Source organism: Balaenoptera borealis (genome assembly GCF_965194805.1).
Source record: "Balaenoptera borealis genome assembly, chromosome: 6".
Lineage (NCBI taxonomy): Eukaryota > Metazoa > Chordata > Mammalia > Artiodactyla > Balaenopteridae > Balaenoptera > Balaenoptera borealis.
In genome coordinates this window covers 4,983,630-4,998,950 of record NC_138863.1, presented here as the reverse complement: position 1 = coordinate 4,998,950, position 15,321 = coordinate 4,983,630, and the positions used below count along the sequence as shown (strand labels likewise).

The following is a 15,321-nucleotide window of genomic DNA, read 5'->3' as shown; positions in this document are numbered from 1 at the left end:
AAGGGGGCTTTTTATTGAAACTCAAAAGGTAAGACTGATCTGTCCTGGGGTCCCTATCTTTGCAGTGAGGACATGTGAGAGACACATTCCTGAATCCTTTAGTGCCAAGAGCAGGTGGATGGAGCTTGTGAGCCTGTGACAGTGGCAATTTTGTGTCCAGGTAGAGCCACTGAGGGTGGTCAAATGTGTTTTAAAGTACTTAAAAAAAAAATCTTTATTTTTTAGAGTAGTTTTTGGTTCATAGCAATATTGAAAAGGTACAGAGAATTCCCACATCCCCCCCCCGACCCCCGCCCCACCCCCCAGTACATACAGAGCATCCCAGACCATCAACATACCCCGCCAGAGTGGTACGTTTGTTACAACTGATGAACCTACACTGACACGTCATCCTCACCCGAAGTCCATCGTTTGCATTAGGGTTCACTTTTAGTGCTGCACATTCTATAGGTTTGGACAAATGTGTGATGACACGTATCCATCATTATTATATCATACAGGGTGTTTTCACTGCCCTAAAAATCCTCTATGCCATAAAGTATGTTTTTAAAAATAAACTCAACCAACTTTTGGTTTATTTCTTCAAATCCAAATATTTCATTTCACTCTGAGGTAAAATCCAGATTTCCTAGGTTATAACCTCCTTTGTAAGAGACCTCACGATTCATCTTCATATCCTTTTCAGTGCCATAAACACAACAGTTGCCCCATAATTACTTGTTAAGAGATTAAAGAAGGGAAATCAGCACTTGCGAACAGCTGTCTAATCCCAGAGTCACGCCTGGCCTGGCCTCGAGCACTTTTCTTAGAAACAGCCTCCCAGCAGTCTTTGGCATTTCCAGGCCTAGAGAAGGCTGTGTAAAAGCATCGGGTTTGATGAGTGGATGTTGTCTTTACCACATTTTCCTTCTGAAGCTTTTAAACAGAGAGATCTATGTTCAGGACAGCATGAAGAACTTATGTGTTGATCAAGTACGTGTGAATATAGTGCTGCATCAGATAATATGAAGAACCAGTATCTACAGAGCCAAGAGGTAGCTGGTGGGAAGATGATGGGAGAAAAATCAACACTAAATATTAATGGTAAAGGGACTTCCCTGGTGGTCCAGCGGCCAAGACTCTGCGCTCCCAATGCAGGGGGCCCGGCTTCGATCCCTGGTTGGGGAACTAGATCCCACATGCCGCATCTAAAAGATCATGCGTGTTGCAACTAAGACCCAGTGCAGCCAAAGTAAATAAATAAATATTTAAAATCAACCTGTTGATTAAAAAACAATACTAATGGTAAATATTTAGCACTTACACAGAATGCCTGCCCATAGCCTCAGCTAATTCAGCCCTCACAAGAATGCTCAGAGTTTAGGTACTGGGTTTTTGTTTTTGTATTTCTTTTCCATCCCCCCTGGACAGGTGTACAAACTGAGCCCTCTAGGAAGGAAATGAACAGGCAGGGCTGGGACAGGCAGCCTTCTTTGCTTTCTTCTGCTCTTAGCCACTGTATTCTCTGGCCTGTTATCCAAGACAGCAAATGCCTGCCTGTCAGGAGTTTTTCCTCACCCGTTGGGAAAATACTCCAAAATATTATTCTAGGAGTGAAACTGCACGGTCCTTCATTTGGAGGGCACTGGTGTGAACCGCACCCCCATCGCAGGATGCTGCCTTCCTGGGCCCTTCTTTGTTCTCTCCTTCCTGGGGGTGCACTTGCTCCTCTGTACAGTTAGGGCAACAAGTACCTAAGATACCTTGATTTTGAAAACAAGCCTTTTGAGTCGCTCCTTCAAAGCTCCTTGATTAGGAGAGGTTCTTCCTATAAACCCTCAGCAGGTGAGAGATGGTCCATATTCTGTTTGCTTTTGCAAGCCAAGCCCCGGAGTGTCGGTTCAGGCGGGCGCTCGCTCCTTCCCCCGCCCCGTCCCCCCCCCCCACCCCCAGCCAATGCACCGGAGGCTCCGGTCCGCGCGGCGACGGCGATCCACCCCGGCGCTTAGGCCTGGCCGCCGAGCCGCGCGCCCGCCGCCACCGCCGCGCTCCCGGGACTCGGCAGACGGGCTGGGCGCGCGGCCCGCGGTCCCTGCCCGTCTGCCCCTGCCCGCCCCGCCCCGCTCCGGCGCGCATTTCCATTTTAAACCGCCGCCCGCCAGCCCCTCGCCCGCGGCCGGCGCAGCTGCCCGCGTGTCCCGAGCCCACGGAGTGGAGGAGGCTGCGGAGCCGCCGAACTGTGCAGAAAAGGCCCGAGAATGAGAGCGGGCCCCGCGCCGTAGACAATGAAGCCGCGGGCGCCGCCGCCCGCCCCGGGCCTTGCGCGCCGCGACCGCACCTGCCGGCGAGACAGTCCCCACGCCTGACCGCCCGCCCGCCCGGCCCCGCCGGCCCATGGCTCGGCGCCCCGGACCCGGACCCCCGCACTCGGGCCGCGCGGCGCACGGGCCGGCGGGCGCCAGGGGCGCCGTTCCCGCAGCCTGAGCGCGGCCCTCGTGGTGAGCGGGGGGCGTGGACCCTGTTCGGGCTCGCCCGCCCTCCGCGGCGACCGCCCCGACCGTGCGGCCCGGCCCGCGGCGCGCTGGATGCGGCGGAGCCCCGGCGGGCGGCGCGGCGGCCGCGGTCCCGGGAGATATGTACCTGCTGGACGACAGCGGCGAACCCGCGTCTCCGCCCGCGGACGCGATGCCGCGCGGGACGCCCCCCAGGAAGACCGTCTACCGCATCTCCGTGACCATGGTCAGGAAGGAACAGCTGGGCGCGCCGGGCCCCGGCGGCCCCGACCCGCGCCCGGCTCGGAGGCCCCGGCCCGCGCGCTCCCCTGACGCGCCCGGGCGGCTAGTGGAGGAGGCGGAGGAGGTGGCGTGCGCTGAGGACCCCGAGGGCCGCCGGCCTCGCGGCTGGGACTTCCGCACCTTCCGCACCCGCAGCACTGGGCAGCTGGAGCTCGGGCGGCTCCGGCCGTGCGCACGCGGCCCGGAGCCCGAGGCCCTGGCCGGCAGCCCCCCGGCAGTGGAGGAGGGGCCCGGCTCGCCCGCTCCCGGCAGTCCCGACGTGGAGGGGGCTCGAGCCGCGCCCTTGCGGCGGAGCCTCAGTTTCAGGCACTGGAGCGGGCCCGAGGCGCCGCGGGGCCAGGCCCTGGGCCGCGGGAGGCGCCACAGCAGCTCCGGGAGCCTGGCCTGGGCTCCGGGCGGCGAGGCCGTGGCCGACCCCGGGGCCGCCCTGGAGCCCGCGGCCTCCGGGCAGCCCGCCTCGGAGAAGCGCAACACCCTGGACGTGGGCGAGGTGCTCAGCAAGAACGACGCGCTCTCGGATCTGGAGCGCTGGGAGCGCAGCAAGAGCAAGAACCGCACGCTGGACAACAGCGACCTGCAGCGGCTGGAGCGCGCGCGGGCGGCGGCCGCGGGCTCCGGCGCGGCGTTGGAGCACCGGCTGCTGCGCTTCTTCAGCGGCATCTTCGCGCGCAGGGACGGCGCGACCGGCGGCGGTCCCTCCCCGCGGAGCGGCGCCTCGCGGCCGCGCGGCTACTTCAGCAGCCTGCGGCGGGCCCCGGCCGACGCGCACTCGTCCAGCGCCGAGAGCATCGACGGGTCCCCGCGCAGAGGTGGGCAGCGCGGCCGGGCAGGGGAGGGCAGTGGTGGGCACCGGCCGGGGGCCCCGCAGCGGCCTGCCTGGCAGAACACGCCGGGACTTGGGAACGGCTAAGGGACCTGCCCTCCCAGGTCACCAGCCGGCGAGTGGCCGTGCTGGAAGTGAACTCCGGTACTGCGGTTTTTCCCGTCATACTGCAGCTCTGGAAGTTCTTGACTGCCCCTGCTCCCAGCTGCGTGTGCTGGTGCCTTTCAGGGTCTGTCGCTTTAGCCACTGGGAGCCCGTCTAGGGAGACATCACCTTGCCAAGCGGTGCCTTTCTCCCGCAGATGCTGGCGCAGCCAGTTCTCCATCAGCGGGCCCGTGAGCTCGTGCTGCACCGCGCGCTTGCCGGCTGGGATACCTGTGGGCTGCAGCAGGGAGCTGGGGCTTGGCCCCGGAAGCTACCACGCAGGTGCTGCGTGGCCAGGAGAGGCGGTGTTCATCTTGGTTAATTTCTACCTCCGCCTCCAAGCCTGGTCTCCCTGTAGGCACTACCATCTCTGAGTGCTGCGATGTGGCCTCGCTGCTTTGGCAGCCCTCACCCTTTGGTAGAGAGGGTTCACTCCAGTGGTCAGAGATGGGTCTCTGCCCACAGCCTCCCTGCCAAGTGGCATCATATGGTGAGAGCTCGTCTGGGCCGGGACTCTTGTTTCCTAGGAACGTATTACAGCACACGGGCAGGGAAAACCACCGCCCCGCAGCTGATCCTGAGATCTCAGTTCTCTACTCTCTGTTCAGTTCTCTGGACCTCCAACAGGGAAGGTTCTGGAGGCAGATGTGGTGACATTCTCTTGCAAGAATCAGCTGACCTTCTGGTAGTTGTTTGGGGGTCAGAATCTTCCAGAAACAGCAAAACTCTCTACGTGCTGCCTGGACATCGCCCTAAAGAGGCTGGGGGTGGGGGGTTAGGCTACATTGTTGCGTACTTCTCATGGGGAGGGGTGTGAGGGGGATGCCTAAGAATATTGTCCCCCGTGCACTTCACCACGGAAAAATCATTAGTAACGTCCCTTCTGCTGATTACCAGAACCCTGCTTCTGATAGAGATGGAGATAGTTGAAGCACTGCAATGTGGGCTTTTCATCAGAGCTTTTCACCTGCTAACCCACTAGCCCCGGAGAGCGTATTCTTCCTTAGTGGGCTTCACAGGTGAGCTGACTGCTGAGGGCGTATATTAAAACCAGACAATACAAAGAAACCACTGCCTTCACTGAAGTTACTTTTAAGGTAAACTGAAGACAGATGATGTCATGTTCTAATACGCTCCCTTTGAGCCTCAGGATATGATGGAAAATATTTGAAACCAAGCAGTCAGATGTGCAAGTAGTGTTAAAATCTGAATTTTTTGATTAGCGAGGTTGTATAGCATCAAGTTACCTGTTGTCCGGCTTGCATTAGTTTAACTTGCTGCACACATCTTTTGTTTTAATCTGCCTTGGAATACTGTAGAAAACACCGTGTTTGATTCCAACCATTATCTCAACCCCTTCCCACGTGCCCTTAAAATATTAAAAAATGATGTGAGTTGTTTTGTTGAGACACTTGGTTTGTATGGAGCTACCGCTGCCATCAGTTGTGTTCAGTGGAAGTTCAGATATGCAGGCAGCCCGTTCTTCCTCTAATGGAAGGCTTGCATCTTTGTTCTCAGGGGCTTTGTAGAAAATAGTCATTAGCTGCCTGGGTCCCAGGCAGGTACACCTCAGGGGGAGGGGGAGGGGGACCTCAGTGGGAGGAAGAGGGAGCTGGCCCAGACAGCACTTAGAATGTGTTTCATTGTGGTGGCTATTGATACAAGTTAAAAGCTTTGGGGTTTGGGTGTTTCCTTTCCTGTCAAATGGATTGATAGTAGATTTGGAATAGTAAAGGTGTGTGAAGCGTATGGGAATTTTCCCTTCTAGGGCAGTACAAGACAATAACAATAGTAATAATTAAAATAATGCTTGGTTGCTTTGTCCCTGTGGCCATTCCTTTTCAGGGTGGAATTACTTTCATCTGAGAATAACAGCATTGTGGGTTGTGCAGAAAAACCAAATGTTAGCGAACTAGGTTACAGCACACACAGTTGGAACTCTAGGGCCTTACTTCAAAGTTCTAGGTACTCACAAAACTACCTCCTTCACCTGCCTTTGGCTAAAATACCTGAAATGTCAGCGTTCTCAGGATTTTTGTAAGGCCTGTATCTATTACAAGTAAAAGGTGCACCCCACAGCTTTTGGGTCTTCTCATTTTTATCATACTTTTATATATTTGCTTCCTATGACAGATTATGCAAATTTTAGGTGCTATTTAAATGAAGTTTTGAATTTAGGGTAGAATTCTCTCAAGTAACATTCAGATGCAATGGAACCCAGGCTCAATCTCCCTGTGAACGTCCATAGAGCGAAGGTCCCCAGAGCCTTAAACCATGGGGCCAGGTAGATTTGCAGGACTTAAGAAAATTCGGATTTTAGGAAGGTAAAGTGGTGTGTGTGACAGAACACTGGCCGTGAGGTCGGGCAACACCCTGTAATCAGGCACTAGCAAAATGCAGCAAAGCCGGAGATATTCACACTCGGTGTGATAAATGTGCTTTGCCACCAAGAGGCTGCTAAACATTTGTGAACAAAGCTTCCATTTTCAGACCTGTTTGGATTTCAGAGTTACAGGTAAGCCGTTGCAGACCTGTAATGTGATATATATATATTGGGAGGAGCAGTCACTAGTTTTAAATCTCAGCCACTTTGTATGAAAATTTGACATCCTTTCAAGTATAAAGGACCTTAGAGGAGATTTGTCATCAGGCAAATTTTCTTTTGCTACACTCTTTCAGCTGTTAAAAGTTTGAATTGACTATAGGAAAATAACCTCAAAAGACTACCGAATTATTATTAATTACTTGGCCTCTTAGAGTTAATTTGCTTAGGCAAGGTACCTTTGCAAGATGGTTAGAGTCTTATTTTAAGGACGCACACAGGCTCACACATCACATAGCTGTGGTTTTCTTATAATCTTAATTCAAGGCATTGGGATGAAAGAATGAAAAGCTCCTGTTGTTGTTGGATGATTCGTACTTTTTTTTTTTAAAGAGCAGGTGATATACAAGCTGGCTTTTTTTTATTTTTATTTTTATTTATTTAAACACTATTTTATTTATTTATGGCTGTGTTGGGTCTTCGTTTCTGTGCGAGGGCTTTCTCCAGTTGTGGCAAGCGGGGGCCACTCCTCACCGCAGTGCGCGGGGCCTCTCACCATCGCGGCCTCTCCAGACGCGCAGGCTCAGCAATTGTGGCCCACGGGCCCAGCTGCTCCGCGGCATGTGGGATCCTCCCAGACCAGGGCTCGAACCCGCGTCCCCCGCACCGGCAGGCAGACTCTCAACCACTGCGCCACCAGGGAAGCCCCTCTCTCGTACTTTTTAATCCCTATTGGTCTGTTGAGGCTCTTCCTCTTTCTCCCCCCACCGTGATGTGTAACCGTCACCTCCCAGGTTCCAGGGTGGCTGCTGTCAGCTTTGTGTAACTATCAATGTTAGGGAGCCCTAGAACATTTCAGAGAGGCCTTATGTCACATCAAGGGCAGTTTCCTGTTATCTGATACGCGTGTATTAGGGCAGAGTCTGTTGACACAACTACCGTGTAATACAGCGAAAGATCATATCCTAAATGATTTATCACACTGTAGGGTGTCACCCTCTGGCGAGGGCCCTCTGCATCCCGACCAGCCTGCTGACGGATGGAACCAGCTGCCGGCATCCTTGGAACCAGATGCCGGCAGTGCCAGTCTAGGGCCGCACGTGTTTTCAGGGTGTTCTATTGCTGTCTGGGAGGATTGATTACAGCAATAAATTCCTTGATAGCCCAGACTGAGGTCAGCTCTTTAAATTACTAATTTACAGCTGATTTTTGACAGCACAGTTTGATGAGTGGCTTTGTTCTTTAATTTTTGATTCCGTTGATGTGTGTCACTCAATTTGTGCAGGGTGATAGACTTTTATAGTTAAAAAAAAAAAAACTTTCCGTAAGAGGGGAAGCAACAGTGAAATGAAATGACTGAAATAACTTGATGCATTTTTATTTTTGAACTTGATTTGTTGCTGAGAAAGACATACAGGGTTTTAAAGAAAGGATGTAACTGCAAGTTTTTCATTTGAGACATTTTGAACCAATTACATACTCAGTGTTTTGAAATTCACTTGTGTGTGTTGTTTTTTTGTTTTGTTTTTGTTTTTTTAATAAATGACTCTAGGTAGCAATTTAGGAAAATCCGCATCGTTTTAGTCATAAGGTTGAATTGTTTTCCTGGAGACGGAGCAGCCCACTTGGGGTACAGACAGAGCTGCGCTGGTCAGCCAGGTACCCTCGAAGCAGGCACTGGAGGCTTAGGCTGTGTCTTGCCACGTTTATTTTCTTGAGTTGGAGCCCACGTTTCAGCATAGTCACCTATTAGCATCTTTCGTGATCTGGGCTTGGCTGGGCTTGGAATATCCTGCCCCCAAAAGGATGTTCAAAAGTACATCTGCTAAAGAAATCCTCCAGTTTTAACATAGGTCCATTGCAGCCATCTGGTCGGTTATAGAATTAAGTACTTTTGTTTGGAAGTATAAGACCCAACTGTAAAGCACTGGTACCACTTTTTGTATTTTCAGTCTTTTTGTTGTTCTATTGCATTAACAAACATTTGAGTTTCTGTGGTGTAACCTGCAGTGGAGCAGAGAGCTAGGGCTTACTAGGGCACAGTTCCTGACTTCCAAGGTCGGTAGCCTGTTGGGGGAGATGGAGAGGTTCCCGTGAATCCCAACATCATGGGACACTTAGGGGAAGGTATGACTATTTCTCCATCGGAGCACTAATCCTAATGTGTAACAGTAACCTTGTTTGCCAGTTCTAATAGTCAATGAGTCCCTCCTGGGCGTCCTATTCCTCTTCCTTTTGTAGAATTAAGAGCACTGTGCTTGGCACATAGACTTGTAATAGGTGTTTGTGGGAGGAACTGAGATGACTTGGGGGGGACACAAAAAGGGGAGCAAATGTCCTTGAAGAGGGGAAGGAGTGAATGAAGGCCTCACAGAGAGAGAAAATGATTTGGGTCTTGCAGGATCAGTAGGAGTTTCCCAGGTAGAAAAGAGGAGATTCTCCACCAGCAAGTTGGTTGGGATTTCTGTAGTTAACTCCTAAAAGAATCATTCGTGTTCACCAGATCTATATGACTAATGCCACTGTCAGCCATTAAAAAGGATGTTACGGTTTTCAGGAGGTTTTTTTTTTTTCTTTTGTTTTTTTGGCGTGAGGTTTTTGTTTATGATGGGAAATTGCCTTTAGGCTATTGTTATTCTTTTCTGTAATTATTTGAAAAATTATATTTATTTAAAATGCTGACAATGAGTAAAATAATGCAAAAGAAAAGGTTTTTTATTAGGGCAACGATTGAGATAAAGTATGTACAGCTGCAAGCTGCAGTTATATACCCAGGTGATGAACAGAATTGGTATTAAGGTCAACAGATTAGCAAAAAGAAGGGCGATTATTGTCTTTGCATCACTTTGAGAGAAAGTACCATCTGCCCACCATCGTTTTGGTCTAGGTTTTGTTCAGCTCAGATTAGAGTCCAGTGTGGTGTGGTGATGATATTTACTTGTTGGTAGGTTACAGCCTTAGGCATTCTGTTTCTCATACATTTCCATTGATGTAGGCATTCACATTTGTTAGTTTTCTTTTCTCCTGTTCATTTACTTAAGACAAACCTGTAGATGCTCCCCTAATTTAAAAAATCTTAGCACACATCTATTCATTTGGCTGGTTTTAATTCAAAGATGCATCTTGACCCTTTGTTTTCTCATAATCTCTTGTTAATTTCATTTTCACGTTGGTTTTCAATTCTAACATCACTCATGGATCTGAAGATTCAGAAAGCTTACAAAGAAATAAGCTTCATAGGTTGGAGGATGGGAATCTCTGTTCTCTCCTTCAGTACCAGGGCGTACCAGCCAGAGGCTTGGGAAAGGATCATTTGGCTTCTCCTTATCTAACAAATGAAGATAATTTGAAGAGGCACACTTCACTTGGTGGGAGTGAAAGGGAAAAAGAGGGTTACTTTCTAATATTGTCCTTTGTTGAGAATAGTTACGAAGCACTGGGTCTGTTTCAGGTGTGATCATCAGGTGCAAGGTTTTGCCTGACTTAGCGTGCCCTTCATTTGGTCGACACTTAGGACCACTCCCTTTATTCCGAGGGCTGCCTTTGGGTACCAGTGGAATACAGATTCATGTGTGCGTGAATATTCATCTGTTTGAGATGCTTGTCAGAGGGCATCTGTGTTCCCTCTGGCCCCTGTGCCTGTCATCGCAAGGACTTCTTTCAGCTGTGCTGCTGACCGTCAGACACTTGAGAATTGACCTGGTAAACAATGCCACCAGGCCCTCTGATGCAGCTCCTGCCCTCCCTCGTTCTCACACAGACCAGAATTACTCAGATGCCACTCCTTCAGTTGATGGGGGTGGGGACGGGACGGCACTTGTTGATCCATCTTGTACCTTCCTGCTCCAATTAGCAAGGGCTCTAAAACAATGGAAAAACCAGTTGGTCTGTGAGCTATGTGTAACAAGATTTGGGACTTAGGGACGCACACCTGTAACTTGCTTTCCTGCAACTTAAGTCCCGCTCCCTTAGATCCTGGCCCAGTCACTGGTGGAGGGAAGGGTGGACCCAGCAAGGCAGGCTGTCTCCGTGGTGCCCACCGCTCATCCATAGCTCCCGGATACCTGAATATCTTATTCTTCTGGTTATTTTACTTGCCAGACTAGAATGCCAACCTTCTGAGAATCTGATCTCTCTTGCATTTAACAGAAGACGCCTAATCTACTTGCCTGATCTGGCTCCTGGAAGACTCTGGAAGCCAAGTTCATTTGAAGACACTTGGGGAATTTTAATTTGGAAGGGAAGCCTGGGAGCGTGGAGACTTGTCTGCCGGTTTTTGAGACGCAGCCATAAGGACGCAGTAGTCAGCACTGACGAGTGCAATGCGTTAGGACCAGGTTGACTCAGAACTAGGCAGGCACTTCTCACCTGAGGGGTGGGCTGCTTCCCTGTGTGAAGTGTTCCCGGTCACAGGAGGCTGCCAAGCCCAGGCTAGTCAGGGAATGTTGGAAGGGGTGCCGTGTTCGTTGTCTGGGGCTTAGAATTGGTGGTCTTCAAGTCCCGTATTAGTTTTTAAGGTCAAGAGTCCTTTCAGGATCTAGGATTTTGATGATTTTTGTACCTGGTCTCTCAGGAAGCAGCTTTCTCCCAAACTTACAGAAAGAGAGGTGTATTTGTCTGTAATTTCCTTGTACTGATCTCCTACCTGCTCCCCGGCTCCCCCCGGCCCCCCCAAACCTGGCTGTACCTGTGATTGCTGCTTTATTCAGCTGGCTAACCTGAGACTTAGGGGAAGTGATCTGTCCCATCCCCCCTGCCCAGTGGCCACTCCGCAGCTGCCACCACAGCTTGTGCTTCCTGGGCTCGTGTCAGGCCATCAAGCCCCTCATGGTACTGAAGCCGTTTGTCCTTCTGCCTTCAAGGTGGTGGGTGATGTCCCAGCGTGATCTCAATCTGATTCTCTCGCAGCCTGTGCTGCTTTCTTTTTTGCTTTCTCTTAGCATTCTTGCCTTGAAAACTGATTTCAGGTGTGTGAGTAAGTCGATGATGGTGGCAGGAAGGAATGTTCTGTTTATCGTGGGAGACTTTTTTAAGTTGCCATGTGGAGAAGGCGCGGCGTCCAGAGTCAGTGGAATAGGTTTGGTTTTGGCCGCAAACTTGGGCTCAAGGTGCCCAGAGAAGTCATTTCACTGCCCTGAGCCCCATCTGCCTCATTATTTAAGTAGGTGTTTAGAATCCCGGTGGCTGATTCTCAGGAAGGCCAGAATGAATAGCTTTGCTTTAGAATGATTGCCTATGGTATGTTTTACAAAAGACCCAAAGATAGAACATATGAAATACGTGGATATGCTTGGATTTACGGTTGCTCTCACATGTAAGCTGGCCCAGGTGGGGCAAATGCATTTCCAAAGCCACAAGTATGAATTAACCTTGTATGTTGTTTTCACTACTTCACCCCGTATTTTCTAATGATCTCCCAGTTAATTACTTCTTTTTAAATTGTCAGTTTATAAGTGGGAGAGCAGAGTGGTCCTTTTTTTTTTTTTTTTTTTTTTTTTTTGCCCCTTGGGCTTAATCTTTTTTCCCCTCTTGATTCCTGTAACCGGAAGAGTTAACTCCATTAGTAGCATGTGGATTCATTTCATTCCTGATCCGAGCCAAATATGTGTTTATTTCCGAGTGCTGCGTCCTCAACCTGCCTTTCGTGATCCCTGCTTGTGCTTTCCTCCTGGAGGGTGTGTTGCCTGAAAACCAGAGTCGTCTGCGTCCCCTAGAAGAAGCCATCTTCCTATTTTATTGAACAGCGATTGATCCTCCTCTTGGCACTGACTTACAGCCTTCAGAGTAATAAGCGCTGATGCAACATATTGTTTGTCCAGCGGGGTGGAGTGTGATCAAGGTCATTTGGAGCATTCCATATTATCTTCAAATACTCAAGTTTTCTAACACCGTGATACAGATGGTGTCTTTGGACCTGTGTTGCTGTCAAGCTGACATTTCCACTCTTTTGTACATCAAGTACTACTGCTTTGGGTGAAAGCACTGTGGCTCGACAGTATAAGATCGTGTCATAAAACCTGTTCATCATTCGTGCCAGCAGGTAACCCTGGTGAGAGGCACTTGGGGTTCACATGGGAGAGGTCAGAGTGCAGGGAGCTGGGCCCATGATGGGGCTTCCTCTTGGGACACCCCCCCAAGACCGAAGAGTGCTAATTCAGTGTATGCTCATGGAAGATTGAGAAAATCTGCTTTGTTGATGGAAAGAGGCTCAGATGTGAAGAAACTGGGCAGCTTTGGGCAGGCTGTGAGGCTCTGATCTAGCAGCGGGAGGCGTGTTGGGCCTGATCCCAGTGAAGGTGGGATGGAGTGAGGGTCTGCATGTGTGCAGGTGTCTCGAAGGTCAAGGGCATGGTAGCCCTTTCTGGAAGCTGCAACCTGGGATGCACCCTCCGGGATGTCCATGTGGCCCTTCATGTGTGACGCCCCCAGGCCTGTCCTCTGGCTCTCTGCGTGCCAGTGGAAGGGGATCCAGGTGGCCTCCTGAGGTGGGAAGCCCGGCCTTTCCCGGGGCCTTGTCTCTGCCCGGGAGCAGGTGACATCCATTTGGCCTGGTTCCGACGCGTGCGGCGCATCTTCAAGTAGCATCCCGAGTCCCCGTGGCCGGAGCGTCACCCTGGCTGGAATGTTTGCTCTGACAGTTCTTCTGCAGATTGTCCTGTTCAGGCCGCATCAGGAAAAGCTTGTGGCCTGGTGGGAAGAGCGACTGTGGGCCCCCGGAGGCTCTGCTCGGAATTACCCCCCTAGCACCTGCTGGACCACCCCGGGCGGGCTTTCCCATCTGTGCGCCTGGGCTGACGCCGGGCCGCGGGCACCAGATGAGATGACCCGTGCCCGGGGGCTGCCGTCCCGTCCCGTTTTCCCTGGTCAAGATGCTCACCTCTCTGAGAATTTTCGCCCCTTTTTCACCCACCACGACTCTCCTGTGTTCCTCCCCGGGAGCAGAATGCGTGCACGGCAGTGGAAGGCAGTCATTTCAGGCCTGGTGCTTTTGTCCTCAGCTCAGTTCCGCCCCACTTGAGTTAACTGCCTTGTGTATCCACTTTTCCCAAGACAGCCAGACACACGCAGAGCCACTTGGGAGGGAGCTTGTCTTTGTACAGAGCTTTTAGCTTTGCCCCCGCCCATCCTTAAACTCAGATCTCAGGTTTATGAGACAGGAGTAAATGTTGAATTCTATATAGCACCTAGAAATGTAATACAGTTACCGTAATTTTTACATCTGCCGTTAACATCGACCAAGTGCCTAAAGAATACCACGCCCTACGGCTCTGGTGGGTTATTGACTTTTAGGAGTAGATCACTAACAGAGGAATCTGTTCAGAATTAGAGTATTGGGGAAATGTATTGTTTTCCACCGACGTATGCATCACGTCGCGTCTGGCAGAGGGTCTGAGAGTGTGCGTATTTTATACTGTGATGCTACTCGGCTATTTTTTGTTTGCTTGTGTTTTCGTACCGGGATAGTAATAGGTGTGTTGTGAAGCCCTTTCAAGCTGGTCACAGGGCACGTGCGGCTTGTTGGCTGAGAACGAGGCCTCTGGAACCAGACGCCTGGCTTTGCCGTTTTCTGGCTGTGTGTCCTTGAGCGTGTTCTCTAACCTCTCTGTACCTCGGTTTCCTCGTCTGGAAAATAGGGATTGATAACAGCGCTGGACCTGGGCTGGTGGTGAGGGGTGAGGGCGAATGTGTGCCACCCTGAGGGCTCAGGGCAGCAGGGGCGCCACGTGTGTCCCCCACCCCTTGGCAGCTGCTGCCTGCTTGGTGGTGCCCCCCTCCCCCGCCCCGCCAATGACAGGAACTGTTCTGGAAGGAGGTGCTGCCACCCTGGCCAGCGGGGAGAGCGGGGTGCTGTGTATGTGAGAAATCTTACTCTCCTTTAAAATGAAAAATAATTTCTTCTGCTTAAGGTGGCATGGGTAAAAAATAATGACCCTTTGGAAAGAGGTTACAATTTGGGGTTCCACTGATTTTTTTGTTTCGTTTTGTTTCGTTTGAAATGTACTTGCCTCTTTCATCTCTCCGAAATACATATTTTTAAAATGTTCGTTAAAATTTCATATTTACTTGGCTTAATATTCATACATTATACAAATATACAGTGTTTTATAAACTACAAAATAATAAATTTCGTATTTAATATTTAAATTAGTTAAAATTTTAAAATGAACAAGTAACTTATTAAGTAGGCCGAGAAGCTGGGATTGAGAGATGCCCATGCTGAGGCCTGCGCACCACTTGTACCCCTTTGCGGAGGATGCCTGCATACGTACAGCACCTACAGGAGGTTTGGACACAGCCCCTGACCGACAGATCCAAATGCCACTTCCAAATTCCGGCTCAGAGGAAAGCTTTCCAAATAACCTCCTTCCCCAGTTCCCCGTCCGGTCCATCCGGATGAATCCCACGACATTATTATTTATGGGGTCGCCCCTAAGACCTGCAGGTTAAAGGTCAGGTAGATGGGGGCTGTAACAGCCTCTGTCCAGGGAAGCAGGGAAGGGATGAACCCCAGCTCTGAAAGTGCACACTATTCTCAGCAGAAGAATCCCGGTATTTGCTGTCAAACAAGTGTGTATTTCTGAGGCAGTTAGTTTTCCACACGGCAGGAGATTTTTGTGGCATTTTTCCTTTTCTTTAAAGTCTTCAGAGAGATATCCATCCCTGGGAAGGAGATTAAGGCCTCAGGTTCTATCAGGCCAGGTTGCCCTTTCAGTCTGGGCTTCCTGGGTGGCAGGTGTTAACCAGCACCTTTTATGCCCAGGAATCTCCTCCCCAGTGGCCTCTGAAGCCTGACTTTTATTTGTAGCAGGTGTGCCTTTTGGGGTGATAATATGATTTGTGCGTCTAATGTCAAGCAAATCCTAGAAAGGTCCTTCACCTTAGATACCAGCTGACTGACACTCCATTTCAGGTGAGTTTCCAAAGTTAGATGTACTTGATGCATGTCAGTTACAATTTGATAAAACTTGCAGATAAAATCCCTTTATAGGAGGCAACCAGCCTTTGAAACTCAAATTGTTTGTTTAGATGACCTGTCA

At 50.5% G+C, this 15,321-nt stretch overlaps 1 protein-coding gene across 14 annotated transcripts in view; it reads left to right on the top strand.

The window, feature by feature from the left end:
* AGAP1 (ArfGAP with GTPase domain, ankyrin repeat and PH domain 1) overlaps positions 1-15,321 on the top strand; it is a 551,343-nt gene that overhangs the window by 152,273 nt on the left and 383,749 nt on the right. For 4 of the 14 annotated variants that reach the window (XM_082395531.1, XM_082395528.1, XM_082395539.1 and 1 more), the window contains exon 1: positions 2,118-3,583. The exons of 4 other annotated variants lie outside the window; for them this stretch is intronic. In XM_082395531.1, coding sequence (XP_082251657.1) covers positions 2,614-3,583 — 970 coding nt within the window. In that variant the 5' untranslated portion in view covers positions 2,118-2,613. Of the gene's footprint in view, positions 1-2,117; positions 3,584-15,321 lie in introns of those variants that run through there. 6 more of the 14 variants (XM_082395535.1, XM_082395533.1, XM_082395534.1 and 3 more) reach the window with 2 other exon arrangements.